The sequence below is a fragment of the Felis catus genome, chromosome X (assembly GCF_018350175.1).
Source record: "Felis catus isolate Fca126 chromosome X, F.catus_Fca126_mat1.0, whole genome shotgun sequence".
Taxonomy (NCBI): domain Eukaryota; kingdom Metazoa; phylum Chordata; class Mammalia; order Carnivora; family Felidae; genus Felis; species Felis catus.
In genome coordinates this window covers 9,694,396-9,719,790 of record NC_058386.1, presented here as the reverse complement: position 1 = coordinate 9,719,790, position 25,395 = coordinate 9,694,396, and the positions used below count along the sequence as shown (strand labels likewise).

At 48.8% G+C, this 25,395-nt stretch overlaps 1 protein-coding gene across 6 annotated transcripts; it reads right to left on the bottom strand.

Annotated features, from left to right (window-relative positions):
* Window positions 1-228: 228 nt before the first annotated feature.
* On the bottom strand, window positions 229-25,153 carry TLR8 (toll like receptor 8). Of its 6 annotated transcripts, none has more exons than XM_045050678.1 (3): window positions 24,918-25,153; window positions 23,036-23,240; window positions 229-3,403 (listed from the first exon to the last, which is right to left on the bottom strand). In XM_045050678.1, exon 3 carries the CDS (start codon window positions 3,395-3,397, stop codon window positions 278-280), a length of 3,120 nt encoding a protein of 1,039 aa, XP_044906613.1. In that variant the 5' UTR covers window positions 3,398-3,403; window positions 23,036-23,240; window positions 24,918-25,153; the 3' UTR covers window positions 229-277. The 6 variants fall into 6 exon arrangements, with proteins under 6 accessions (XP_044906613.1, XP_044906614.1, XP_044906615.1 ...); XM_045050679.1 differs by lacking the exons at window positions 23,036-23,240; window positions 24,918-25,153 and adding exons at window positions 4,195-4,255; window positions 15,289-15,368; XM_045050680.1 differs by lacking the exons at window positions 23,036-23,240; window positions 24,918-25,153 and adding exons at window positions 12,675-12,816; window positions 15,289-15,367.
* Window positions 25,154-25,395: the final 242 nt, after the last annotated feature.

The window sequence follows — 25,395 nt, the reverse complement described above, 5'->3', positions numbered from 1 at the left end:
ACAACCACGTAAGCTTGAGCTTGAAGTGGATCCTAACCCCGGGAGAGGCCTGGTCCCTCACTGACACCTTGCTGACAGCCTTTGAGAGATGCTGAGCCGGGGACCCAGCCAAGCCTCGCCTGGACTCCTGACCAAAGAGACGGTAAGATCACAAATTGTGTTATTTTAAGCCACTGGGTTTTGGGATAATTAATGTGTTACACAGCAATAAATACCTAAGACAGAGGGTAATTGGTTTCCATTTTTATTATGTTGGTGAACCATGACTTAACATCAGTTAGTATTGTTTAATGGAATCAACATACAGATTGTTATACCGTGAATCATTTTCAGTTAAGACCACGTTCTTCAGACTTTGCCAAAACAAGCCTTCTGCCTTGGGGTTGTCAGGCCATTGAAGGATGGAGCTCTTGCAGATCCTTTGGCGCAGCCTCAGATACTGAGAATTCTGTAGCACTGGCTCCAGCAGAATAAATATAATCACATCCATATTCTCATCCATTAGCCTCTGCAAGGCCAAGTAGAATGCCGTTTTAAAGTTCCAGTTTTTGGCATATTTTTTGGTTAAGACAAATATTGTTTTCTTGCTTTGGTTTATGCTCTGGATGAGGTTATCGATGATGGCTAAGCCCGGGTCCCAGTCCCTCTCCTCTAAACAGAGGAGCACATTTTTTTCTTCGCTCTCTTCTAGGTGGAAGCGTAGCTCATTTATCACCCAGTCGGTAACAGAGGCGTCTTTGGTGTCATAAGAAACGTAGGCATCATAGAAAGTTTGGGATGTGGAAAGAGACCTGTAGCCTTTTATCTTAGCTAAACACACATGATAGATAAACCAAACATCCCAGTAAAACCAATGGTGACCCAGGGCAGCCAACATAACCGTGATGGTGATAAAGAACGTGAAGAAACACAGTATCGCCGCAATGGTGTCTGAAACACAAGTCGTTAGCTCTAGACTCACGATGCTCTTCCCTCTTTGATCCCCCGGGCTAGAGCAAATGACGTCTGCCAATCTAGGAATGGTGACATCCAGATTTTCATCCATCCATCTTCGAAAATCTCCAATGTCACAGGTACAGTCAAAAGGGTTCCTACCTAGTTCCAAAATGGTTAGGTTGGTGGCGGTCTTGGTTTGAAGTGTGGATTTGTTGATCATCTTCAGCAGGTTGGAACTTAAATCGAGGTGTATCAGGCTGCTGGCTTCAGAAAGAAAGTTGGAGGGCAGGTGGGAAATCCTGTTTCGACGCAGTAGCAGCGTGCGAAGAGAAGGCGTGAATTTAGAGAGGCTGTTGGTCAAAGAGGACAGCCTGTTTCCACTTAAGTCGAGCAACTGGAGATGAGGAAACAGCTGGAGCAGTGTCCAGTTAAAGGAATTTAACACATTATCTCTTATGTATAGTTTGGTGAGGCTCTGGGGCAAGTTAAGGAAAGCTTCGTTCGGGATGTGCCTAAGGTTATTTGAGGACAAATCAAGCCATGTCAGATTCCCGAGATTTGTAAAAATTTTCCAGTACTTGTCACCTTCGGCGTTCCACAAAATGTCAAGGCGGTTTCCACTGAAAACTAACTCTTTCAGGGACATGCTTCTCAGGTCTTGCTCCGTTAAAGTATAAATGCTGTTGTGGCTCAAGTTTAAAACTTTCAGTTGTGTTAAATTTTGAATAAATCCTAAGCGGTGCGTTACCCCTGCTATTCGGAAATAGTGTGCGTTGTAGCTGAGATCTAGAACCTCTAACTCTGGCAGGTCACTGAGAGCATTATCATCATCAAAGTCCAGTCTATTGTTTGTCAAATCCAAATATTTGATGTGAGGTACAGCTGAAAATTCAGTCCCGTGCAACACTTGGCCGTTGCCATTAGAAGACAGATTTAAGCAGGCAATGTCATGAAAAGCTTTGAATTGCTCTCGCCCAATAAAGAAAATACTGTTCAGGCTTAAATCTAAGGCTTTGCCATAAACTGTACACTGTGGCTTTATTAAAGGGTTGGTGTTATGATAAAAATTTGAATGTGGGTCAAACTCAGTATCTGCTGAGCGTAGCCTACGGATATGACTTTGAAAAGAGGAACCACTCATATCGTTTTGCTTGATATCATTTACCAAGGGTGATATTCTGTTTTCTGACAAGTAAATGATGCTCAGGTTGGAGAAATTTTGGAAAAGGGTAAAATTAATTTGCTTAATAAAGTTAATGCCCAAGTTGATAGTCTTTAAGTTTGAGAGATTCATGAGGGGCTGGAAATCTTCTGCTCTAAGTTCCTGGAACACATAACCTCTCAAGTGCAATGTCTGGAGCAACTTCAGATGAGAGAAGTTTTGAGAAATGTTAATATATCTTGGATATTTCGCCTTTACATAGTTGTAAGATAGGTCAAGAATTTCTAAGGAGGGCAGTTTCGTTAAAAATTCCCCAGAGGCTATTTCGTCAACTAAGTAGTTGAATTCCAGATGTAGCACCTTCAGATTATGCATACTTTGAAACCACATTGCAGGAATCTTCTGGAGGGAAGTGCTAGAGAGGTTTAGGTAGCGAAGTTCCGTCAGCGTTTGGAAAGCAAGAGGATGGATCTGAATTGAAGAGCCTCCTTCACAAGGTGTACAGGGAAATGGCGCGTTGAAACACCTTGGACAGTTCCCGCTTAAATCTAGCACTCTTAAGTTTGTCAATCCCTTGAAGTCTTCCTGACTGATGACTTTAATCTTGGCATTGCTAAGGTAAAGTTCTGTTAGGGAGTTTGGCAGTTTAGGTGGCACATGGACAAGTTTATTAAAAGACAGTGACAGCACCTGCAAATTTGTAAGACTTTCAAACGTCCCATCTTCTATGTCGAAAGTTTTGTTATTACAATTATTACCAAAATAGCAGTTCCAGCTCAAATAGAGTCTTTGCAGATTCGTAAGTCCAGAAGTATTCTTTTTAGCTACCCAAATTATGTTGTTTTGAATTAGACTAAGTTCCCTCAAAGACCCCGGCAAACCAGCAGGTATTTGGTCTAACTGGTTGTCTTCAAGCAGTAGCTGGTTTAGATTTTGTAGGTTGAGGAATGCCCCATCTGTAATATTCATGCCACTTCTGTTTATATCAGGGTTTTCATTCAGGTGCTGTTGATTGGCATTGTGGTTTAGATTTATTCTAGTAAGATTTTGCAGCCCTTGAAATGATTCGTTTGTTATGTGTGTGATGAAATTATAAGACAGGTCTAGTGCTGTCACATATTTGCTCACTGTTTGGGGAACTTCTCGCAGTCGACGGTCATTGCACTGTGCAATAATAGAGCCATTTTGTCTTTTCTCGTCGCAAGGATAGCTTCTAGAATAATTTGCTTCAGTGAAGAACTCACGGGAATCAGAGATCAGCAGGAAAAGGCAGGTTAGAAGCAAAGACTGAAGGGTCATGTTTTCCTAGGGAAAATCAAAAGTGGAGGCACAATGTTAGAGAAGCAGTAGTTACCAGGCATTTTATGATGAAATTAACAGTGTTTCATCACACTGTGCATGTGTTTTCAAGTGTGAGTTTCCTTAACAACTAAGCAAATTGCATGAAGTCAGGTTCAGAATATTTTTTTAATTGTTTCTTCTTTTGATGTTTATTCACTTTTTGAGAGAGAGAGAGAGAGAGAGAGAGAGAGAGCGAGCATGAGCAGGGGAGGGATGGAGAGAAGAAGGAGACACAGAATCTGAAACAGGCTCCAGGCTCGGAGCTGACACAGAGCCTGACGTGGGGCTCGAACCCACGAACTGCGAGATCATGACCTAACCTAAGGTCGGTCGCTTAACCAACTGAGCCACCCAGGAGCCCCCAAGTTCAGAACAATTTGAATGGCCCACTGCATTCAGCTTCACGGTGCTAAAAGAAGTTGGAGAAGAAGCTATCTGAGATGATGATGATGAGAAAGCCTGGGAAGCTTTTGCGGAGGCATTCATCAAGAAGCCCCATCAGCATAAGACGTCTGATGCTGGCCCATAGCTATGGTTCATGCTAGAGCTGTAGCACAGCAAGTTATATATTCATAGCTTCAGCCTATTAGCGTAACTCTTGAGGAAAGTTGGCCCATCCCAAGGAGATTTCAGATCCAGGTTTCATTATGGTATCACCTAAGATCTCCAAGCCAGAGTCACCTCTACCTTATCTCCACAGCTATCTCTCTACACAACCATATCTCTTACTGGCATTTCCTGCAATTTTTCCATACCTCTCTGGTGGCACGTATCAAGATCTCTTATGTTCCCGCATGACAAGAAAGTGGACACCTTCTGTTGATAAGCAGAACAAAGTGTCAGGTATTGTGCTAACCATAAACATTTTCTTATCCACATTAATGCTCGTCCCAACACAACGAGATAGGTCCTATATTATCCACATTTTGTGGATGAAGAAACGAACTCAGAGACTTCAGTGGCTTTCAGAAGGACGACATGTCATTGAGCTGGATTCCAGTCATTCTGATTCCAACATCATGTTTTAACCAGTAGCCATCATGCTACGCAATCTCATTCTGAAGTCTTCGTGCCAGAACAGTACCTCACATGCAGACAGCACTCAAAAAAAAATGTTGTGGACTGGCTACTAGAACTCATATGTTCCTTATCATATGAACATTGGCATTAATGGCTATTCGTTGGCTAACATTGTAAACTTCGGTAGGGAAGACATCCTCTGGAACACTTAGTAGACTGCCTCACTTTCTGCAACTCTCTCTTACTAGAGGGCTGGGTATTTTGCTTTTGGTAATTATACAATGCAATAAACAGATTCATGTGATTGGTCTGATGAGGGCTGTGATCAAAAGAACCCTCAAAAATCTTATTTCACGGAGTATGGAGACCAACCTTTGCAAAATTACATTTTTCATTAACGCCCAACTCGTGCCCTTATTGTGAGTTAAGCCAGGTAAGAGCTCCCTTTTTGAATTCTTCTAAAATTTAGGGTTAACGAACAGTCACTGCCACACCCTTATTCTGCCATGAAAGATTTTTATGTGGATGGTGATTATTCAGAGGATCAATCATCGTTGCCAGTTTATAGCAGTCGGGGAAGAGCCAGCTCCTTATGAGATGAACAGTAGAGTGACACAGGACTCCCAGGGCATTTGCAGTTACTTTTGGCTATTTTCCAAATACAGCACTATCTAGATGCTGCTGGGTAATGTTCTACTTTTATCAGAAGAAATCCCTGCTTTATCTGGTTTCGTCAGCAGGATTTCAAGATGGCCCCTCTCACCTTTGCCCCCTCGTATTACTGCTGTAATTATGCTATGTCATGTGGCAAAAGGGAGATCATCTAGATGGGCCTAATTTAATTGCATGTGCCTTTAAAAAAATTCTTTTTTAGTGTTTTTATTTATTTTTGAGACAGAGAGAGACAGAGCATGATCAGGGGAGGGGCAGAGAGAGAGGGAGACACAGAATCCGAAGCAGGCTCCAGGCTCTGAGCTGTTAGCACAGAGCCCCACATGGGGCTCAAACCCACAGACTGTGAGATCATGACCTGAGCTGAAGTTGGACGCTCAACCAACTGAGCCACCCAGGCACCCCTTGCATGTGCCTTTTAAAAGCGTAGTTTTCTCTGGCTAGCAGCAGAAAGGAGAATCAGAGAGAGTAGAAGCTGGAGAATATTTGACGCACTATTGCTCACTTAAAAGCAGAGGGGGCCACCGACGAGGAATGCAGGCAGGCTTTAGAAGCTGAGAGTGGTTCTCTGCTGACAGTTGGCAAGGAAAGGCCCTGTCCCCCATCCTACAGCCACAGAGAACTAAAACAGACTGACAACCAGAATGAACTTAGAAATGGATCCTTATTTAGAGCCTGGAGATCAGAGTCCAGCCACATCTTAACCTACAGAAATTTGAGCTAATAAATGGGTATTGTTGGAAGCCTCTAATAATATTAATTTGACATGTTAAACTTGAGTTTGTGATCTCCCAGTGATGTCCAGGAGGCAGTTACATATATGCCCCTTTGGCTCAGAGGAGAGTTCTCGTCGAAGGATGAACTTGGGAGTTGTGGCAAGGATAGCCACGTATGAACTTGTACAAGTACGCATGTATGAATCAGATCATCCAGGGAAGTGAACGCCATAAAGGATATTCTACACTTCAGGTTCTATCAACAATTTTCTCATCTTTTCTTTTAGTAGTTTTATGATTTCATTTTCTCACATGGAGATATCTTATCCTACTGGGATTGTCTTACCATAAAACGTGAGGGGCAGACCCACATTATTTTTTTTTTCTACATGGAGATCTGGTTGCCCCAACATCATTTTTGTATTTACTTATTTATTTACTTTCATTGAATATAGCTGACACACGATGTCACATTAGTTTCAGGCATACAGCATAGTGATTCCACAATTCTATACGGTATGCGCTCGCCACAAGGTAGCCACCATCTGTCACCATGCAGCGCTATGACGCTACCAGTGACTATTCCCCACGTTGTACCTTTCCTTCTCATCAGTTATTAACTGGAAGCCTGTAGTTCCCACTTCCCTTTGCTCCCTTTGTTCATGCCCCAACCTCCACCCTCTCCTCTGGCAACTACTACTTTGTTCTCTGTATTTATGGGTCTGTTTCTTTTATTTGTTGGTTTGTTTTGTTTCTTAGATTCCACATATACGTGAAATTTGTCTTTGACTTATTTCATTTAGCATAATACCCGCTAGGTCCATCCATGTTGTCGCAAATGGCAAGAGGTCATTCTTTTTTTTTTTTTTTTTTTTTTGCTGTGGGTGTACACGACATCATCTTCTTTATCCACTCATCTATCAATGGACACTTGGGTTGCTTCCACATCTCGGCTATTATAAATAATGCTGTAATGCACATAGAGGTGTATTTTTTTTTAAATTAGTGTTTTCATTTTCTTTGGGTTGAGACCCAGTAGTGAAATTCCTGGATCATATAGCATTTCTATTTTTCATTTTCCGAGAAACCTCATTACTATTTTTCACATCGGTTGCACCAATTTACATCCCCACCAACAGTGCATGAGGGTTCCCTGTTTTCCGCATCCCCATCAATGTGTTTTTTTCGTGTGTGTGTGTGTGTGTGTGTGTGCGTGTGTTTTATTTTAGCCACTTTGACAGATGTGAGGTGATATGTCATGGCGGCTTTGATTTGCATCGCCCTGATGATGAGTGATGTCGGCCATCCAGATGTCTTCTTTGGGAAAATGTCTATTCAGGTCCTCTGCCCATTTTTAATCAAATTATTTATTTATTTTTTTTGGTGTTGAGTTGCGTAAGTCCTTTATATATTTTGGATATCATCCCTTTATTGAACATACCCTTTTGCAAATACCTTCTCCCGTTCAGTTGGTTGCTTTTTTGTTTCATTGAGGTGCAACATCGTGTGTTGAATACTGCTGTTCTCACCAACTTGATATGTTCCTTTTATCATATATTAACTTTCCTGCATATTTGGATCTATTTCTAGACTCTCTGCTTCATCCATCTGGTCATCACTGATGTGCTAGAACCACATGTTTTCAAGAATGACAGTTTGAGGGGCGCCTGGGTGGCGCAGTCGGTTAAGCGTCCGACTTCAGCCAGGTCACGATCTCGCGGTCCGTGAGTTCGAGCCCCGCGTCGGGCTCTGGGCTGATGGCTCAGAGCCTGGAGCCTGTTTCCGATTCTGTGTCTCCCTCTCTCTCTGCCCCTCCCCTACTCATGCTCTGTCTCTCTCTGTCCCAAAAATAAATAAACGTTGAAAAAAAAAATTAAAAAAAAAAAAAAAAGAATGACAGTTTGAGGGGATGTTAGTAGCCGATAGGGCAAGTCCTACTCACTATTCTCCTTTTGTGAATGGATCACTTCGTTTTACCTTTGAATAGGTCCTTGCTGGTATCCATTAGCACTACTGATTTCTATAACTTAATTTTATGCCAGATCACTATACTAAGTTCTCTGATTATTTCGAATAGTTGTTTCCCCATGTGACTTTCTTGGGTAAGCAATTAACCTATCTGCAAATAATGATTATATTCCTAACACCCTTTATGCAGTCGAATGTATTTTCATTGTCTAATTGCGCTATCTACTCCAGAACAACAAAAAAGAGAACAGAGGCCAAAAAAGGAAAAAAAAACCTGACCGATCCAACCACATGCAAATTAAGAGTTTCGCCTCACAGAAAACCTGGTAAACAATGCCAAAAGCGAAACAGTAAATTGGGAGGAAATATTTGCAGTTTATATCACAGATAAGGAAGTAAGATATTTGATACGTAGACATTTCATGCGTAAGTGAGAAGACAAATAACCCAAGAGAAAAATGGACGAAGATATATTCAAAGACAGCTCACAGGAAAAAGAAACACAAATAGCTCATAAGGATAGGAAGAGATATTCGACTTCACTCAAAAACGTACCCTGATATACCATTTTTTACCAATTCTACTGTGTAGATGAGGATGTGGAGAAACAGGTGCTCTCATATTTTGCTGGTAGGAATCTAAATTAGTGCCACCTCTAAGACAGAAAGAAATTTGTGATAGTTATCAAAAGCGTCAATCAATGTAAACTCAGCAATTCCTAGAAGCAGGTCCTAACGATAGACCCTCACGGCGGTAACTGTGAGTGCGATAGATGGTGGGAGTTACTATGGAGGCCAATAAATACAAGCAACGGGACGGTTATGCAGACTGTCCCTCCATTGGAATTTGTCATTTCTCTCCCGATGCAACTGGGGCGATGGGTCTTGGGGACGAAGACCACACAAGCCACGTGCCACTCTGGTCCCATCGCACCAAAGGCACATACGAGCAGCACCTGGCTGAGGCAGTGCCTGTCAGGTTTCTGTGTCATTTTTCATGATAAATTCACAACAATTTCAAAATTAATGTTTACATGCGGCCCACGAGGAACAGAGGGTAGACTCTTCCCTTAGCACGATGGGAGGAGAGGCATTTTTCGGTGGTTACTTGGGCAGGCCCGGCGGCCAGGGCTGACCCGTGCGGCCTCAAGTTAAGGCCTCCGCGTCTAATTCCAGGTGCTAGGGTCTCCCTCATATAAGGAACAAGTGAGCTGAAAAGCCTCTAGGAGGCACTGAAGATGAGGAGGCGAGCTTTTTGAAATTCATCATTCTTTTCAGGGTGAAAAAGGCCTCCCAGAAAGCTGGGCCATAGAAGGGATCAGAATATTCTGGGGATTTGTGAGTGAGGAGCTTGAGATTCCTAACCCCACCCTTCCAAGGGTCCTGAGGGAAGAACAGGGAGTTGATAGGTTCCACATAACCTCAATCGGAAGAGACGCACTTGGGGCGGGAGAGCGGGAAGTGGTGAGCAGCCAGCCAGCCCAGGAGCTGAGGACAAATCCCCAACCGGCCAAGCCTCCCCATCCACGGGAGAGGCGAACGGACGGCGAAGGCCCATCATCTCCCCGGGGTGCTGGGCTGAGGCCCGTGGGCAGGCCACTGGGCAAGGGCGGACAGAGTGAACCTGAGCTCACTCGTCCAGCTGGAGCTGAGGAGACCCTCGAGACCCGCCCCCCCTCCTCTTGGCCACACCCCTGTCTTGGGGTACCCAGAGTCGTGCTTCCAGAAGAACTTCAGAGGGAACCGGATCCCAGATGGAGTGAGAAGGGCGCCAGGGAGAATTCGCCTCATTAAGGTGTCGCCAACGAGCAAAACACCCTCCCGCCAACGAGCAACAAACCATCCCGCCCGGCAGAAGAGAAATGGCAACTCTGCAGATACGATTGAGGGGAAAGGGGGTAATCGTGCAAGTAAGATACAAAGTGCAACTATGCAAACAAAAGCGAACCTGAGGCAGAGAGAAGAAAGGACACTTACTTCTGCTGTCCACCCCACCCCCCTCCGGCCCGGTCCTCCCTCCCTGACACTGACTCAAAAGGTTGAATCCGGAGCCCCGGGTTCAAGACTCTGGGCACAAGTGAAGGCAGGGGCGAACCGCCAAGGAGAAAGGACAGCCCGCATCTAGAGCAGGGAGCCCCGTCCCCTGCTTCCCCGGCCCTGCGGACTCGGACCGCACCCCAACAGGAGACGGGGGCGTCCCCCTGGGAAAATGGACAAGCACGGCAGCTGGGCTGTGGGTGCGAAATTAAAGGGGGCACCCCAAAACTTAGTCATCAAGACGAACGGGGGTTTCACAACTTAAAATCCCGGGTGGGCTAAATAGTCAACGCTTGACATAAGGGCAGAACGCAAGCCTGCATTCGCAAGGCGCCCTGTGCTCGCCTCACCCTGATCCCAGCCCTGGTGCCGATAAAACTTTATTCATAAAACAGGCAACTGGTCTGCAGGCTGGAGTCGGCCAGTTTGAGTTTTTAAATAGAACCTTAAAATATTACGTATCTTCATTACTGAGCTTTTCGATCTCCTCTCCTCCTTAAATTTTGCACCCAAACGTGTGTCTCTCTCTACTCACCCTGGTCTCAGCCCTGCACCACAGAAAACATCTATGATCACATTGGCACGCTCTGACCAAAAGCGACTCGCAGGCGTTCATCTTGGGCTGAGACGCATCTGTTGGGAAGCCCCGTCCTTGGACCTGGAGCTGCCAGTCAGCTATGTGGTGCCCCAGCCGTGAGTATGAAATAATAGCCGGTACCAATCACCTAAGGGAATCACCTACCATGAGAGCTATCGACACAAGGACAAAGAAAAAAAAAAATCAGGCACAGGGATTGATAGAATCGTGCCTTCTGGCACCCAAGTCAGTGGTTTATGGTTTCTTTCCTTTCCCCCCCTTTTTTTTTTAAAGCTTACTTTTGAAGGAGAGAGACACAGAGCATGAGCAGGGGAGGGGCAGAGAGAGAGAGGGAGACGCAGGATCCCAAGCAGGCTCCAGGCTCCAAGCTGTCAGCACAGAGCCCGATGGGGGCTTGAACCCCATGAGCTTTGAGATCATGATCTGAGCCAAAATCAGACGCTCAACTGACGGAACCACCCAGGCGCCCCTGGTTTATTTTCTCAGTGCAGGTCCTCCCTTGCCCAGATTCTCAGTCCCCCCCCCTCTGCGAGTCTGAAATCCTAAAAAAAATCTGAGCACTGGAAGACTTCGTTTGTTTTTTTGTCACTTATTTGGTGGCAAAACCTGACCGGAACTGACCTAAGGCTCTTATAATCTCTATCTATCTACTTAGCGGGACCATTCTTGTTTCAGGGCAGAAATAGCCATGCACGTGACCTGGGCCCGTCAGAAGGGTTTTGTAAGGTATCATCTATGCACCGTCTTGCTAAAATACGCATTCTGAACTCTGACACCATGCTGGCCCACATGTTTCAGATCAGGGATTGTGGATCAATACTTAGATCTCCTTCACTGGGGAGACACTGGCAATTCCTGAAGTTTCCTTGGCATATCTGGTAAGGCGGAAAGCAGAGTGTGCTTGTCAACGGGGCCAAGTGACGATTTTCATGGGCCCAAAGCACTTTGGCCCTTGGGGGCCCCTTCCTCCAGCCAAAAAAAAATCATTAAAAAATGGTATTTTATGACCGTGTTTGTAGAGCCCTGGTTGTCTATGATGTTGTCCTGGGGCTCGGACCCAGGGCTGGGGGAGCTGGGGACACACCTGCCTGGGACTTCTCCCTCTGAGCCCCCCAGGAAGGAACCAATCGTGCCGATAACGCCTTGATTTTGGACTTCTGGCCTCCAGAACTGAGAGACGCCCCGCTGAAGGTGACTGGGTCTGCGCGGTCTGGATTGCTAACTGGGTGCTGCCTTGGAACACTTAGAACAAGCCAGGACCTGTTATAGAAAGCACGTGAATTACACACACACACACACACACACACACACACACACACACACACACACACGCCTGCTTCACTTCCCCTTCCCTGACAAATACAGCTACCGAGGAAGCCACTATTTCACAACCGCTTTCCTCTTTTCCGTGCATAATCAGTTCTTTGGTTGGGTCCACGGGCACACCACAGGCCAGTTCTCTCCTTCACGCTCTGAAGGAACCGAATCCCACGACGAAAACAAACCCATGTCAGTCCCCCCCCTCAAACCTTCCTTCTCCGCTTGGACCCCAACGGACACCAAAAGCGCGGTTTTAGAAGACCAGTGCGGCGTGCGGGACGGCTCAGAAAAGTCTGCCTTGGCTGAGGAGAGGCAGGCAGAGGTGAGGGGCCACCCCCAGGGACCCAGCCCCCTGGGGTGAGGGCTGTAGGCGGGACAGCAAGAGAACGTGCTGGATGCAAAGGGAGTGTCCCCGCCGGGTGATGCTAAAATCAATCCCGCAGGCTGTCCCACACAATTTCACAACCTAGGGCGAAAATAGTGTGCGAGGGTTGGGGAGGGGCGCTAAAGCTGCCGTCCTGGAATCAACAGCCTTTTATTTTTCCACAGCCCCTTCCTAGGCTGCAAAGGGCCATTTTGCAATGATGCCTCCCCCCGTCTCCCTCTGCAGAGGCTTCCTTTGCCTCAGACCATCTCCTGAGCTGTGCCCCTTTCTCAGGATGGGACCTGCTGATATCCCCTAGTGGTCAAGTGTCCAGAGAACCTATTGATTATAAAACATGATCAATCCCCCCCTTTGAATCGCTTAGCTGTGTAGGTACGATGTGGGATTCAACCAGACCTGAATTTGCGCCAAACGGGACAGATTTCTAATTTTTCGTGGGTTCTGATTCATCTGCAGGGGACTCGGTTGCCCACGGAGACATTATGCAAGTAAGTGAATAAAGGCAGATAGGGCTTGTCACCTTCGATGAAAGTGACGAGCAATCAAAAGATGTTTTGTTTGATCCATCCCAGATCTGATGGGTTCACCAACAGCGCTGGAAGCCAAAAGAAGTCACAGCCACATGAGATGCACACATCAGTGAAGAGACGGGTCCTGATTTCCTGTGCATACAAATATGAAAAATCATACGCTATGTGAATCCCTGGAAATACGGTCGGGAGCGCCTGTGAAGTGCTTTGTCACGAAGCAACCACCGGGACCCGTGCGAGTCACACATTTTTGTATCTCGTCCTCATAAAACTCGGAGCGGTGGGTGCTGTCTGAAGCTTCCATTTTACAGATGGGGTGCCCGAGGCCCAGAGAGGCTAATTTACCCAAGATCACGCCAACGGTAGGTGGCAGAGCTGAAATTGAGCCTAGCGATCCCCGAGTAGTTAGCAAATCGGTAGGGCTGGCAGCAAGCAGCTGGTCGGCAAGGATTTGGTTTCAATTATCACCAGAGACCTCGGAGCCATACCTGGAACCTTCCGGATCCAAACGCCTGGGGCGGATCATCCGCCTTGCCTTTCTGCAAAGTGGCAGTGCCGCCGGGCTCTTTCAGCGTCTCTGTATCCAGAGAACAACTGGAACCCAGTGATGGTAGACGCGTGCACCCACCAGGAGCTACGTGTAACCGTCCGAGAAGTCAACACAGCCTGTACTTGCTAAGGTCGATCCACAACCAACAGGCTGTACGTTCCGATTTACTTTGCGTTTATAGCCCCGAATAGGCATAAACTAGAGATCAGAGTTTAAAACGTAACAAATTCCTCAGCTCCGCTGAGTAACTCAGCTGAACTCCAGACATTCCATGGGAATGAAGGCCCCCTCAACGGACTCTGGAGGTGACCCTAAGACACTCACAAGTAATAGCCAACTGAGTTTCTTTTTTTTTTTTTAATTTTTTTTTCAACGTTTATTTATTTTTGGGACAGAGAGAGACAGAGCATGAACGGGGGAGGGGCAGAGAGAGAGGGAGACACAGAATCGGAAACAGGCTCCAGGCTCTGAGCCACCAGCCCAGAGCCCGACGCGGGGCTCGAACTCCCGGACCGCGAGATCGTGACCTGGCTGAAGTCGGACGCTTAACTGACTGCGCCACCCAGGCGCCCCTATTTTCACTTTCTTATAATACAATTATATTGGTGGCGGCTACCACGGCGGCTTACAAGTATCAGGTAGCGGTTGGATAACTTCGTTTGCATTTCCATATCGATCACGGGCTGTCTCGGCCACTGTAGTCATCTTATAAAGCACCATAAAATTTCGGTACAGACTTAATTTACTTTCAAGATCTAAAAGGGGCATTAAATGTGGGGCACCTGGGTGGCTCAGTCAATTGAGCGTCCGACTCTTGATTTCGGATCAGGTCATGATCTCATGGTTCGTGAGTTCGAGCCCCCCGTCAGGCTCCGTGCTGGCAGTACGGTCTGCTTGGGATTCTCTCTCTCTCCCTCTCTCCCTCTCTCCCTTTCTCCCTCTCTCCCTCTCTCTCTCCTCCCCTGCTCATGCTCTCTCTCTCAAAATAAATAAATAAATAAGCTTAAAATGGGCATTACATGGATTGAAAAATTAACTTCACACGGCCATAAAAAAGAATGAAAGCTTGCCGTTTGTAATGGCACGTATGGGTCGAGAGGCCATGATGCTAAGTGAAATAAGTCAGAGAGAAACAAATATATGATTTCACGCGTATGAAGTTTAAGAGACCAAACATATGAGCAAAGGCGGGGTGGGGGGGGGAGAGAAACAGAGAGATAAGCCAAGAAACGGGGCGCCTGGGTGGCTCAGCGGGCTAAGCATCGGGCTTTGGCTCAGGTCATGATCTCGCCGTTCGTGGGTTCGAGCCCCGCGTCGGGCTCTGCCGTGCCAGCTCAGAGCCTGCAGCCTGCTTCGGATTCTGTGTCTCCCTCTCTCTCTCTCTCTCTCTCTCTGCCCCTGCCCAGCTTGTTCTCTCTCTCTCTCTCTCAAAAATAAATAAATAAACTTAAAAAAAGCAGAAAACACATCACTTCTTCAAACTGTAAAGTCTGATTGTCAATCTGACAGTTCTCGGCAATAACAAAAACTGAGCACCTGCTAGATCTAAACGCTGTAGAACACAGTAGAACACGATCGTAGAAGTGGTAACGTGTTTGCCTCAACATACTGCATGAGCAAAGTAGCAAGCGATTTTGAACACTAAGCTTCTAGGAGTATATTAATTCCAGGCTTTGCCTAGGCCCTACGAAGTGACTCATGCATGTGAGATCACACAGCTTGCCCTTCTCTGCGGAGGTAGCAAAGGAAGAACACTTCTCCGCCCACTTGACTTCCAACCCTTCAGTTCTAGAAGAGGACATCGTTCCGAACTTGGAACGTGCTTGTTGTCCTGTGCAAATTAATAAGACCCCTGCATTTGATTTTCGAAACTGACTGCCTGCCAGGCCACATTGCCTACCTTTAGAATTGTTTCGATTCTTCACCTTTTTTATACCTCTCGGCCCCATTCATCACTTTTCTCGGTTCACACCATTCGCCACCGAACCGCATTCCGGAGTCAGAAACCATGTATTCTGTTGGAAACACTTGCTAAAAGAGTGGAAGTGGCTTACCGCTGTTCTGTCGTCCTCTTAATTTCTCATTCCGTCACCTGCAGCACGGCGGACGGTACCCTGCGTGCAGTAGGCACGCTCTGGGGAAAGAAACTGACCAACTTCCTGAACTTGGCTGCTTTACCATCAGCGGAACCTCTCACGTGGTTTGCAGAAGTTGATGTGGGAAGAAGGGAACTTGCGATTTCTTAACTGTTGCCAAATCATTTATTGACTGTGCTTTAAAATTTCAAAACTGAAATTCAGGGTGGAAAAGTCATTTGTAAAAGGATTTACATAACTGGTGCAAAGTTTTTAATTGTTAAAATTCGAAATATCATAATTGGGGGCACTTCTTTGTCCTGCAGGTCTACTAATGACAAGAATGGTATTCTTTCAGGGGGTGAGAACATTCCGTCTAACTGGAGCGTAAAGTTAGTGGTCTTTATCAGATTGATAAGTGAATTGGATTTGGGGCTCTCAGAAGGCCTCAGAAGGTTTAAGCACAGGGGTCAGCAACTATAGCATGTGGGCCAAAGCCAGCCCGGGATGTGGGGTGGGGGTAAAGAATAACTTTTACAAATAAACATTTGCAGTCAATCTGATAAAGGCCGCTAGCTTTACGCTCCGGTTAGACAGAATGTTCTCATCTCGTGAGAATTGCGAGCTCATGACCTGAGCTGAAGTCGGACGCTCGACCGACTGAGCCACCCACGCGCCCCTTCAACGTGCCTCTTGACCCGCAAAGCCTGAAATCTTTACCTCACGGAAAACATTTGCTGACTCCTGGGCCAAGAGAACCATTTGGAATGGGGTAGGGTGTTTTATCACGGCCTATACTCCTTGAATTGGAAGAGACCACACTGGGAGCAGGGTGGGGAGGGGGTGACATTGACACACACACACACTATTATTCTGTCCCCTCTTTGCTGTCCCTTCCTTGTCTAACCTCTCCATCTGGCAGTTCAAGGCCTTCCCAGAAGCCTTCATCATAGTGAGCCCAGAGATCAGGAACCATTTGCTCAGAAATCAAGTTTTAAAAAGTAAGGGCACATGACTTCTCGTAGTGGGCTGAACTTCAGGCTGAAGAGCGGGTCCGCCTTTCTAGAAAAGCCAGACACACACGTGCCCTGGCTTCCGGGCCACGAAATGTCAGTGAATGACAGACCAGCTGGGATCTCGGAAAGCGGGGCGCCTGGTTGGGTCTAGTCCTTACAGGTTTATCCGCACAACCAGTAACCGTGAAAGATGAAAACGAAATCGACACCAGGGCAGGACGGTCACCGTGAACCAGAAGTTTAGTCCCACGTGGAAAGTTGCCAGAGGCTCCGGCCCTCCGCCCGAGCCCCCAAACTGGCCCTCGGCGGCCAGGCCTGCTCTCCCTGCCCTGCCCCGTGAGGGTACAAAGTCTTGGCCACCACCTTCTTGTTCTTCCCCTTGCCACACATGCTGACACAGGTCTTTATTTCAAAATGGAGACGATCTGCCATTAAGCACTCCAGTGAGGCAACATACACACCCCAGATGAGCGTCTCTGAGCCTCGGTTTTCCCGTCTCTCAAACGGGGATTAAAATAACAGCAACTTCCTCATACGGTGGCTTTGAAGATTAAGTCACGCTTGTGGAGCCCTGAGAACAGTACCCGGCCCAGAGTAAACACTCACCGAGTAGGGATAGTAGGATCAGGACTCTCTCGTCGTGGACTTCGCTCACCTCTGGGCCGTGACCTTCTCCTCTGTTGTCAGCGAGCACCAGAGCGTTCGCAGGGCAGCGGATGGCTCTGCCATGTCAAGGCCACGGCAAAGTGCCACACACAGAAACACCGTGGAACCCTACAGAAGGCTCAAGACCTAGGACAGCACCAGGTACCTGGCATCCGCTGTTTGTCAAAAACCAACCAACCAACCAAAGAAAATCAACATGAGCTCTAGAAAAGCCTACCGTGGAAGGAGTCACGTAAAAGGAACATGTCTTCAGCAAGGGATTCGGATGAAGAAATGCACAAGACGATTCCTCTACACAAAGGCCGGATCTGATATGAGCCCGTCCTGGTTGGGCATCGAGGCGCGGAGACCTGAGCGCACGGGTGCCGTGGCCGCGTCTGGGAGTCCCGGTGAAGCTTCCCGTGGTGGCCCCAAGCAGGCGGCCCTTCCCGGTCGGCGCAGACACAGGCAGGAAGGGCCACAGGACTCCGTCGCAGGTAGCAGCCACTGCCCATCTCGTGGTCCTCCCACACCTGTTCCCAACAGTTCCGTAGCTTTTTCCTGACTCCTCCTTCCTCCCTGACTCCCGACTCCCTTGGCCCACCCTTCCAGAGCACGCGGTATTCGCACTCGTAATTACACCTGCCCAGTTATGCTCATTCCCAACCACCGTTCTCCATTTGTACTATTATTTCTCATTTCAAACAAAAGCTTAAAGTGTAGTCTATACAATATCTCGAGGCGCCTGGGTGGCTCGGTCGGTTAAGTGTCTGACTCTTGATTTTGGCTCCGGTCATGATCTCACAGTTCATGGGTTTGGGCCCAAGCACAGAGCCTGCTTGAGATTCTCTCTCTCTCTCTCTCTCTCTCTCTCTCTGTCTCTCTCTCTTCCCCTCCCCTGCTCACTCTGTCTCTCCAAGAAATAAATGACCTTAAAAAATAAAAGAAAATGGCAGCCCTCTGGATGAAAAATTTAGCTAAAGGCACTCTCCCTGTGGCTTATCAGAGCCCCAGATCAGGGCACAGAGCTAGGTAAGAAGAGGGAGGGCTGGATTACCGCCTCATCTGCCCATATGGCCAACCAGTCTTGAGCAGTGAACAACCTGTGCAACTGTACATGGTGGCTCAGCTAAACCAAACGGAAGCTGGTTTCAGCCTGATGAATAGGACTGTCCCCTTTCAACAGAATGTCTGACTGCACAAGCAGGGGCAGGGCAAGGTCTCAGCAGTCCCCTGCAGACTCCCTTCTTGAGACAGTCCCAGGTTATAAACCAATGATCTGAAAACCTGTCTTTCCGTCAGCGGCAACCCATTCCTGTGTTTCCTGAAGTCAGTGTCTCAAGTAACGGGCCAAGACGGCACAAGAAGCCATAGCACTTTAGAGCTGCAAGGTCACCTTCTTGCAGGGACATGGGAACTGAAGGCAAAGGTCAAGAGAGCAGTGACAGTAGAGAGGAACATCAGAACTCAGCACTCGGCTTCTGCTGTGCACGCTTTCGACTCGTCCCTTCACGAAGGCCCACAGCGAAAAGCCAAACGGGATCAAGCCTCCCATCACCGTTTTGACAAGAGCAGGAGGGGGCGTTTTCTGGCTCCCACCAACTCCGCGTCCCTCCTCCACACCCCTTCTGTTGACATGTCCTCATCATCCGGTTTCTCTCTTCGGCGACCAGGCGTCACTCACCCAGCCTGAAGAGGACGGGATGGTCAGGGAACAACACGACAGAGAGGGAGGCCAGTTGGGTCTCAGACAAGGCCTGGCCTGTGGTAAGTTCAGGAGAGGCTCCGAAGCCACAGGTAAGATTTTGGAATCGGGAGTAGGGGCGGCCTCCTCCTCACAGCCCATCTGGAGTCGTAGGAAGAGGCTGTGTCTGGAATTTTCCTCACCACGCTGTAGCCGAGAGCGGTGCGGAGTTCTGGGGCAAAGAAGGCCTGACGCAGCTGCCCGGGTTTGCCCCAAACCCCACAGTGGCGCGGAGGGAACTGCTTCCGAGGAGAGAGTGAGGCCGGCAGACACACCGATGGGGGGGCGGGGGTCAAGGTCGGATTGTGGGGCCAGGGCACTGGGGGGCAGTGTGCACTGATGGCCGCACAGCTGAGTGAGTTGGTTGATGAAACAAGACCATCCTGTGCGACTGTCCCGTTGGGCCTGCAGTGGGACGGAGAGGATGTTCTAGCTCGTAAAGCCTTAAGCATTAGCCATTGGGCAGGGGCGAGTCTTTATAAAGTTCAACTAGAAGGGACCACGCGCCACTGGGTTGGTTGGTTGGAGATCTCAGTGTTGAACCCGTATGTAGCTTAACACGTACTTGTATTTAATAAATTAAATAAATAATTGTAAAAAAAAAAAAAAAAAGGGAAAGACAAACCCACGTTGAGGGGTAATCTACGAAATACCGGACCAGTAATCCTCAAACCTGGCAAGGTGATCAAAAAGTGGGAAGATCTGAGCAGCTGTCGCAGCTCGTAGGAGCCCAAGGAGACGCCACGACTAAATGTCATGTGGTGTTCTGAACGTCAGGGGAAAACTAGTGAGACCCGAATGCGGTACGGGCTTTAACTGATAATAACGTATCGATATTGGTTCAGTGATGGTGACAAACGTACCCAGTAACGGAAGATGTTAACGGCCGTGCAAACTGGGTGTGGGCTGCATAGCCACTGCCTGTACGATCTTGGCGACTCTTTCCTAAATCTAAAGCCAGCCTGCAATCAAAGGTTTGCTTAAATAGTAAAAAGAAACCAAATGACTATCCGAGCTAGGTTAAGATTCTCTGTATATGCATATGTCTGTAAATATATATAAAATAAGGGCACCTGGCTGGCTCAGTTGGTTAGGCGGCCGACTTCGGCTCAGGTTATGATGTCTCGGTCCGTGAGTTCGAGCCCCGCGTCAGGCTCTGGGCTGACAGCTCGGAGCCTGGAGCCTGTTTCGTATTCTGTGTCTCCCTCTCTCTCTGCCCTTCCTCTGCTCACACTAGGTTTCTCTCTCAAAAATACATAAACATTAAAAAAATTTTTAGATATATATAAAATAAAAGGTGAATGTTCCTGCTTAAAACGATAGAAGGAGAGAGACAAAACAAACCTTTTTCCAAAGAGAAGCACAAGGCAGAAGGTGTGGACATTCATGAGGTGTTGTTTCCCCTCCAAAGGTGTTTGTTGTGACACTACTTGTAATTTAGGTTAAAAATCAGGACAAAGCCAAATGTCAATCAATAGGAGATTTGTTAAGTCAAATGTTACATCCATACAATGTGTACAGCAGAGCCAGGTGGAGGAGGAGGGGGAGGAGGAGGGGGAGGAGGAGGATGATGAAGAAGGAAGGAGGGGAGGCAGGGTGGAAGGGGAAGATGAGAAATAGGGAAGGAGGCAAAGGAGGGAGGAGGAAGGGGGAATGGGGTAGGAGGAGGAAGAGGAGGAGGAGGAGGAGGGGAGGGGGTAAGGGGAGGGGGAGGAGGGGGAGGAGGGGGAGGAGGGGGAGGAGGGGGAGGAGGGGGAGGAGGGGGAGAAGGAAGAGGGGTGGGGAGAAGGGGGAGGAGGAGGAGCAAGGGGGAGGAGGAGGGGGAGGACAGAGAGGAGGAGGAGGGGGAGGAGGAGGGGGAGGACGGAGAGGAGGAGGAGGGGGAGGAGGAACAGGGGGGAGAAGGAGGAGGGGGGAGAGGGAGGGGGAGCAGGGGAGGGGGAGGGGGAGGGGGAGGAAGGGAAAGGGGGAAGGGAGGAGGGGAAGAGGAGGAGGGGCACGGAAGAAGAGGGGGAAGGAGGAGAAGGGCAGGTCTACAGATCCAAAACAGAGGACTGTTGCCACCAGCTCTGTCCCTTCCAGCTCCCCAAGGGCAAGGCCCCTGCCTCTGACCCACTCTTCCACCTCCCCTCCCCAGTCCCACTCTGCCCCCACGTCACTCCTCTGCCCAAACCTGGCTCCCTTCTGAGACTCCTCCGGGACTCCGCTTGGACTTCACCTGTGGGCCGGCCTGGTCTAGACCGCCTCCCACACAGCCGGCGGCCCGTGCTCCACACTCCCGAAGGGCGGAGCCACCTCTGCTGTCCTTTCATCAAACTCTTAGCATTTGTGCCTTGATTCGTGTGTGCCCGCTCGGGACTGGGAGCCCCCGAGGGCAGGGACTTTATCCCCGCGTCCCCATGCACCCGACCCAGTGGCTGTGGGATAGTGGCAGTTCCGTAGATGTTTCTGGGATAAAGGGAGGAGGGGATGGAGAGAGAAGCGAGGAGGGTCGGAGAAGAAAGGAAGGGTTCGGGAGCCGTGGCTGAGCCTGGGGGAGAGCTGCCCTCTGTCCTTTCCCGACTCACCTCTGCCAGGAACCCCCTGAGGGTGGGGGTGGGGGGGGACTGGCTGGTCTCACGTCATAGATGTGGAACTAAAGCCCACAGAGGTTAAAAAAGTCAGGTGACTCTGGCTGCAGCATCGTGCTTTTGACCGCCCTCAGATATCCCAGCAGCGGAAAAGATCGCGGGGTCTAGAAAAAGTCGCCTCTTTTGGCAAACGGAAGATTACCGGTGACGTTCGACCAAGTCGTTTTGAGTGGAAGAATCAAAAGCCAGGTTATGAGGGATTTCACGCTACGGGGGAGGGCATCGTGCGGTCACCGGTCCCGCTCAGCGGCTAGCCGAGCCGCACACCGCGGAACCTTCCAGAATGACTCATCTCGGCCCCAACCACCGTAGGAAGCCTGGACCCGGCAGCCGGTAGACCCTCTCCTTTGCGATCCAGATGCTGCCTCTTCCCTACTTCCCCTCTCAGCACTCCTGGACCTCGCTCCCACTCCCCAGAGGGAGGCCCCAAGTTAGTCCTGACCCTGAGGCCTTCTCCGCCTGCTCGCCCTTCACCCCACTTTTGAAAGTCACGGGAGCACCCAGTGATCTGCCGGGGCCTTTCAGTCGGGAGCTCCCAGTGCATCCCGGGCACCCATCCGGGGCTCTACCCATTTGCAGCCCACGTCCACCTGCGGTGGCGATCACAGTACCCATTCCTAGAGGACGAAGCAGGCTCGCAAAAGTTCTGCCACCTTGCCCACCTAAACCGACAGGGTCCCCTTTGAGTCCGAGGGCCGTTTATTCATCCGGCTCAGCCCTGGGCACGTATCAGTTGATCAATGTGGTTAAAAATGGAAGGGAGACCCAGAGGATTATAGCGGTAAAATTAAGGGAAGTTTTCTTGTATCTAAATCTCTCCCGATTAGAGGATTCCTACGTAGTTCTAAACATTCAAATTCGGGAATGTAGAACACAGAAGATGAAAGTCCTCCAAATTGCACTCCTTAAAGAAAATCATCATTAACACTGTGGTTCATGACCCTCGAGGTCTTTCCTCGGTAGATACGGACATAGAATTACGGACAATTCTTTTGCAAAAACGGGACAGGAGGAGCACTGCTCTGTACCAATTTTTCCAGCTATAGCCCCGTTTTGAATTAAAAAAAAATTTTTTTTTTAATATTTATTTTTGAGACAGAGACAGAGCATGAACGGGGGAGGGTCAGAGAGAGAGGGAGACACAGAATCGGAAACAGGCTCCAGGCTCTGAGCGGTCAGCACAGACCCCGACGCGGGGCTCGAACTCACGGACCGCGACATCTTAACCTGAGCCGAAGTCGGACGCTTAACCGACTGAGCCACCCAGGTGCCCCTTGAATTTTTTTCTAAATGTTTCTTTTGGAGAGGGAGAGGGAGAGAGAGAGAATCCCAAGCAGGTTCCACGTTGTCATCGCAGAACCTGCCTCAGGGCTCGAACTCGCGAACCCGTGAGATCACCGCCTGAGGCGAAATCAAGGGTCGGACGCTTAACCGCCTGAGCCCCCCCAGGTCCCCATTATTATTATTATTTTTAGTGGCGAAGCTGTACACGTTGTGCGGATGTAACATTTTACTTAATGAACCCCCTATTGACTGACATTTGGGTTTGTCCTTATTATTATTTTTTTAAATCACAAACAATGCCACAACGAACAGCCCTGGAAGGAAAATGACTTTGAAAGACCCCCCCATTCAGGTGAGGAGAAGCCCCCGCAGGATGGCAAAGTGCGGTTCCACAAGATGGAGTATACCTGATCGGGCAGGTGTTCCAAGCCGGCCTAAGGAATAGGATAGGCATCTCGGTGGACAGGCTCTTTGGGGGAAGAATCTCGTTTTTGTGAGATGGTGAAGACGGTGCACGTCAGGGGGCCCCCAGTTTCTCTGTGACGTAGGAGGTGAGGTTGAGTACTGGCGGTGGTGACGTCTGCCGAGGGGAAGGGGTCGATATACCACAGCCTGAAAACGTGCAGGAAGGTTTGGGGAACAGGCATTTAATTCAAATACGAGGGCACTCTGAAAGCAGGAGAAGGGTCTTTGTAGGGTGGAGGCCCAGGGCTCCAGTGGAGAGGAAGACTCCAGAAAGTCTTGATTTGATTCCTCACAATGCCAAGTACCTCTTCCCTTTCCCTTCTCCCTCCCCAATAGGTTTTCTTGTCCCTTGTCTTCTAATTTGCTTTTTCTGATCTCCATCCCTCTCGCGGTGGTGTTTCTAGAGTTGGAGAAAACCATCCTTTCTGCATCGACACCTGCAGAAACACCTTCAAGGGGGCAGAAATTACCTCTGGAAGATCCAGCCCAGGGCAAAGGAGTTCAGAACCATCCTGCCACCAGGTGGCGCTCCAAGCCCAATATTTTGGCCTTCCTGACCCGGCAGCCGGGGGGGGGGGGGGGGGGGGGGGGGGGGGGGGGGGGGGGGGGGGAGTCATTTTGGTAGGAAAACGTACAAAGGAGTATGAAATGTTAACTATCTGTAAAAGTTAATAAAAATCGGGGGGCATGTGGGAGGTTCAGTCGGTTAAACGTCCAACTCTTGGTTTTGGCTCAGGTCATGATCTCAAGGTTGTGAGATCTAGCCCCGCGTTGGGCTCTGCACTGGAAAGGTGGAGCCTACTGGGGATTCTCTCTCTCTCTCTCTCTCTCTCTCTCTCTCTCTCTGCCTCTCCCCTGTTCGTGCTTACTCTCTCTCTCTCTCAAAATAAATAAATAAACTTAAAAATGAAGTCAGTAAAAATCTGCACACGTATAAAAAAAAGCTTTATTCCTAGTTCCGGGGGCAGTTTCAGGGACAGCAACGCAAATTTCTAAGTAAAAAGAATTTTTATTCTTCATGTGGCCTATGGGTCTCAAAAGGGTTTGTGAGTGAAGAACAAACACCGTGAAACAAGCCTTTGCTTCCCCGTTTGGGAAGAGGTAGAGAATGTCGACTAAGCAATGACCTAGAGAAGGCTATGAAATCCATAAATCACGAACGATCGGCGACAAAGCTATCACGTCCCAATATCCATTCTAAATCCACTTACTGAGTGAGATTTTGAGAAAACAAAACCAGGTTATGTAGGAAATGTAGCCAGCTGGCAAATGTTGAAGCAGTTGAACGTATGGCTAATGTGTCTGGAGGGAATCTCCGCCTCCCCACCGCAGCGTGCAGAAAGAGAACTTGATTTTCTAGGACTCTTTTTCTTTGTACGTTTATTTATTTATTTTCAGAGAGAGCATGAGCAGGGGAGGGGCAGAGAGAGAAAGAGAGAGAGAGAGAATCCCAAACAGGTTCCGTGCTGTCAGCACAGAGCCCGACGTGGGGCTAGAACTCACAAACTCTGAGATCATGACCCGAGCCGAAATCAAGGGTCAGACGCCCAACGAGCTAAGCCATCCGGGCGCCCCTCTAGCGCTGTTTTCTTTTCGTCTCTGAGCTTTCGTCCCACTGACTCTCCCGAAACTTAACTCACACTTTCAGAATCCATGGGCCTCCCCGGCCCTCCTACCCCCTTCCCTCCCTTCCCTCTTCAAACCAGGTGAGAAGCAGCCTTCTCCCCTCGCCCTTCCGGGAGACCCAGATGTCCTTCTGTAGCTTTACCTCCAAAACGCCCCTAAGACATTGGGCCTTTAGAAGACAAAATCCAAATAACTTACCCCACACGTGTCCAGCGCGTGGTTTTGCACAGATTTGTCTTTAGATCACTTGTTTGGGGACCACCTGGCTCCTATTTAACATGCAGCTGTCGGGACTCAAATATACTGACCCAGGGCCTCCAGGGCAGGGCCACCGAAGCCAATGACGTTTGGGAATCACTCAGCAGAGCCCGCGTTCTCAAAGCGCGGTTCCCGGCCCAGCAGCAACAGCATCCCGTGGGCCCAGCTTGTTCGAGATGCAAATTCCTGGGCTCTAGGGCCACACCTACCGAATCAGAAACTGGGGCGGGACTGAGCAATCTGAGGTCTCGGCAGTCCCCCAGGTGACTCTGAGGCATGCTGGAGTCTAAGAACCAATTGCAATTGAGCAGTTACTCGAAAGCGGTGGTTCTCGACTTGGCCCGAGCAGTGGAATCACCTGTGTGCTTTCAAACCCCAAAGCCCTGGCTGAACCCCAGACCCATTGAGCCACAGTCTG

Excerpts from the sequence above, each read along its gene's own strand:
- TLR8 (XM_045050678.1), bottom strand. The coding sequence starts at position 3,397 with ATGACCCTTCAGTCTTTGCTTCTAACCTGCCTTTTCCTGCTGATCTCT.